This window comes from Triticum urartu, chromosome 2A (genome assembly GCF_056163025.1).
Source record: "Triticum urartu cultivar PI428250 chromosome 2A, HENAU_Tu73, whole genome shotgun sequence".
Lineage (NCBI taxonomy): Eukaryota > Viridiplantae > Streptophyta > Magnoliopsida > Poales > Poaceae > Triticum > Triticum urartu.
Window position 1 is genome coordinate 608,497,586 of NC_141874.1, and position 3,238 is coordinate 608,500,823.

The 3,238-nt window shown below is 45.3% G+C and overlaps 1 protein-coding gene across 1 annotated transcript; it reads left to right on the forward strand.

Moving 5' to 3' along the window:
• Nucleotides 1-2,112: 2,112 nt before the first annotated feature.
• LOC147986198 (uncharacterized) lies at nt 2,113-2,679 on the forward strand. The gene has a single exon (XM_087541913.1). The coding sequence runs from the start codon at nt 2,113-2,115 to the stop codon at nt 2,677-2,679; it is 567 nt and encodes a 188-aa protein (XP_087398039.1).
• The last annotated feature ends 559 nt before the right edge of the window (nt 2,680-3,238 follow it).

Genomic DNA, 3,238 nt, shown 5'->3' on the forward strand with positions numbered 1-3,238 from the left:
TTTTCCAGCTCTCTCATCCAACCTGTTGTCTCTTCTCCTTCGACGTGTACAAAATCCGGATGCACACGCATCTCACGTATATTACACGTCTCCATCTTTCTCATAGACCTAACTTCTTCCTCTCTCTTTATCTCTGTATATCTCTCTCTGTTTCGTTAGGTTTGTCTCCTACTCTCTCGTCCACATACATACAATCTTTCCCGCTCTATCTGCTCCATCCTCGCAAGCTCTCTCTGCACATTTCATTCACAAATTGGGATATATTCAAAATGTTGCTTTTATAATGGCTGATGTAGAGTTATTGTTGGTTTTGTTGCATCCTACAAAGTAATAACTATGAAATGCATTTTGATTGTCATTTGACTGGGATTATGTGAGTTTGAGCATGTTGTGAAGTACTATAGACCTCGTATACATCTTGGAATTCGACAATGATTGTAACTATTGAATTGTATAGACCATTACATTCGAAGTCAGTAGCCTAATATATTTATTTCACAATTTCAACCAATGATTAATTCACTACATACTAAGAAAACAAATGTGTACACCCTCCGTTTTTATTTAAGTCCGCATATTAGCATTGGTCAAAGTCAAGTTTTGTAAACTCTCAGAAAGTTTATAACAAAAAATATTAACATATACAATAACAAATAAATACCATTAGATTCATTATTGAATGTACTTTCACATCATACATATCTGTTATGGTAAATGTTTATATTTTTCTATAAACTTGGTCAAACTTTAGGAAGTTTGACTTCGATCAAACCTAATATGCAGAGTTTACTAGTACTACTCGCTAGTTGCTTAGCCGAATCACCCAACACAACAAACGGGGAGTTCAGTGTCACAAAATTTTGAGGTCGACGGGAAAATCTCCCGTGACCCTGATTCGAGCAGTGGGAAGTTGCCATCATAGCCTTCGGAACAGGCCTACGGATTACGGTTGGTAGGGGGTTGTTTTCGTAACTTCAGGTTCACCCTACCCAGCCAACCCCACCCCGGTACCCAGAGTAGTACACCTAGATACTCCCCATTTTCTATCCCCACCACAAAATAGACTTATCCACGGCACCGCAGCCTTCGTGTTCCTCCCCTTCTACATCGGCACACTCGTCCATCGCAGCGCATCTGCCTCATCGACGACCTCGCATGCCGCACTGGAGCCGGTCCACCGTCGTCATCGTACACGGAGCCTCTTCTCTGGCATCGTCTTCCACAATCTCGGATCAGCTTCCCAGAAGCTGACGACAAGCACATAAGCACCACCGTCGTGGACAATGAACTGACTCTCGTTGCCGACCATGACTCACAGAGGCCGCCGAGACCATCGTTCTCCTCCTCGATTAGTAATGTGTGTACCGAATCACTTAGCAGTACATGTGCAGTTCCAATTTTGTTAATACCTACCCTTCAAATTTCCTGGGTGCTATTGTTCCCGTAAAAGTAATTGGTTATAGCCTCCATTGTCCAACAGAATATCAGCTTGTAATTGTGTGTCGCTCCTGTATCGTGCTGTGGTTGGGTAGGTTTTTCATCTGCAACCAGTAGTGTGGCAAATGATGGAAAGTTTTTTAGAACTAGCAAGATGCCCATGTGTTGCACGCATCAAGATGCATTTGTATGAGTAGTTTATCTTGTGGTAGAAAAGGATGAACAAGGGAAGGCCTCATTTGCAAATCTGGAGAGGGGTGTGGGTATCTTTTTGTAAAATTGCCATTGTTTCCCTCCTATCTGTCAAATATAAATCGGACGGCCTATATTGCAGGATGGCAGGCACACCATCATCACCAACTTTGTTTTTTTATAAGAGTAGAGAAAATAAAAAAAGTAGATAAGAAAATAAAAAACTAGAGAAAAAAAGTAGAGAGTAGAGAAGTAGAGATAAATATTAAATATGAAATAAATATATCACTAGAGAAGAGAATAGAGATAGCAGAGACGTCGGGAAAGGATTGCACGCGCTAGTTTTGGCGCGCGGCGTCCGGCGTGCTTTATAAAATCCAACGCCCTCCCACCGCTCTGTGCCTTGCCACCGCTCTCTCCCCACTCTATTCCTCGCCACCGCTCTCTCCTTGCTCTTTCTCGCCTCGCCGCCGCCGCGCCACCATGCCGCTGCGTCGCCGAGAAACATGGGGATACCTCAGCATGCGCGCGCGCCCCTCTGGCGGCTTCTCCGCCGAGATCCGATTTCGTGGGATGCGCACCGGCCTCGGCAATTTCAACACCGCCGACGAGGCCGCCCGCGCATATGACGTGGCGGCGTGGCGCCTCCGGTGGCCTCATAGAACATTGCACTTCCCCAACATGCTGACGCGGGAGCGGGCACAGGAGCTCGCGCCTCTGCCGCGGCTTATCACCGACGAGGATCATCGCGACAACCGGAGATGGGAGCACCGTCTCGGCATCGCTGAGATGGACGAGGAAGCCATGGCATTGTGGCGCCAATGCTTCCCGCAGGACATCATCAACGAGCGCGAGTTCTACGCGCAAAGGAGGGCGGAGCGAGCCGCCTATTGCGAGGACAAGCGTAGGCGAAAAGCGGATGCTCAATTCAACATGAGGCTAGGAGCAGCATCACCCTGGGAATCCGACGACGTCGGTATCTTCACGTCTACAGTCAGACGTCGGAGGAGGACATCACCGAGGAGGGGTCGGACGACGAGGAGTAGTTGAATAATCTTTTTTTATCTATCTATGATGAGAACTATCCTCTACTCTCTAGTCTCTACTCTCTATCTCTACCTCTTGATCTCATCAATGTAAATGCATTTTTAAAGCGCCGCATGTTGTGATTCTGTTGGAGATGCTCTAACATGGCAGATGAGTGCTTTAATGTTGCCCACAAGATGCGCGAGTATTACTATTAGTATATTTTTCTTGCCATGTTGAGATTTTAAAATCACGAGTGCGATCATGCAGAGGAGCAATGAAGACCAAACATGGGATATTGGGGACATCTTCAAGGAGCGTGGCAAGTTAAAGAGGAGCTGCACCAAACCTGTAAAACGAGCTTTGGTAAGTAACACCGTTTCAATTACTTTCATCTGGCCTCATGTTCTTCGATGTTTATATGTTGTAGTTTTTGTTTCTCTTAAGCCTCGTGTTCTTTGATGTGTAATAAGAAGAGTCTTAATTGTCCTAATGCTTTCTTTTTTAGCTTGATGTAGGAAGTGGGTGTTCTCACCTTGTAGTCTGTTTTTATATTTTTTTCCTTTTTAATTCACTTCTCCCA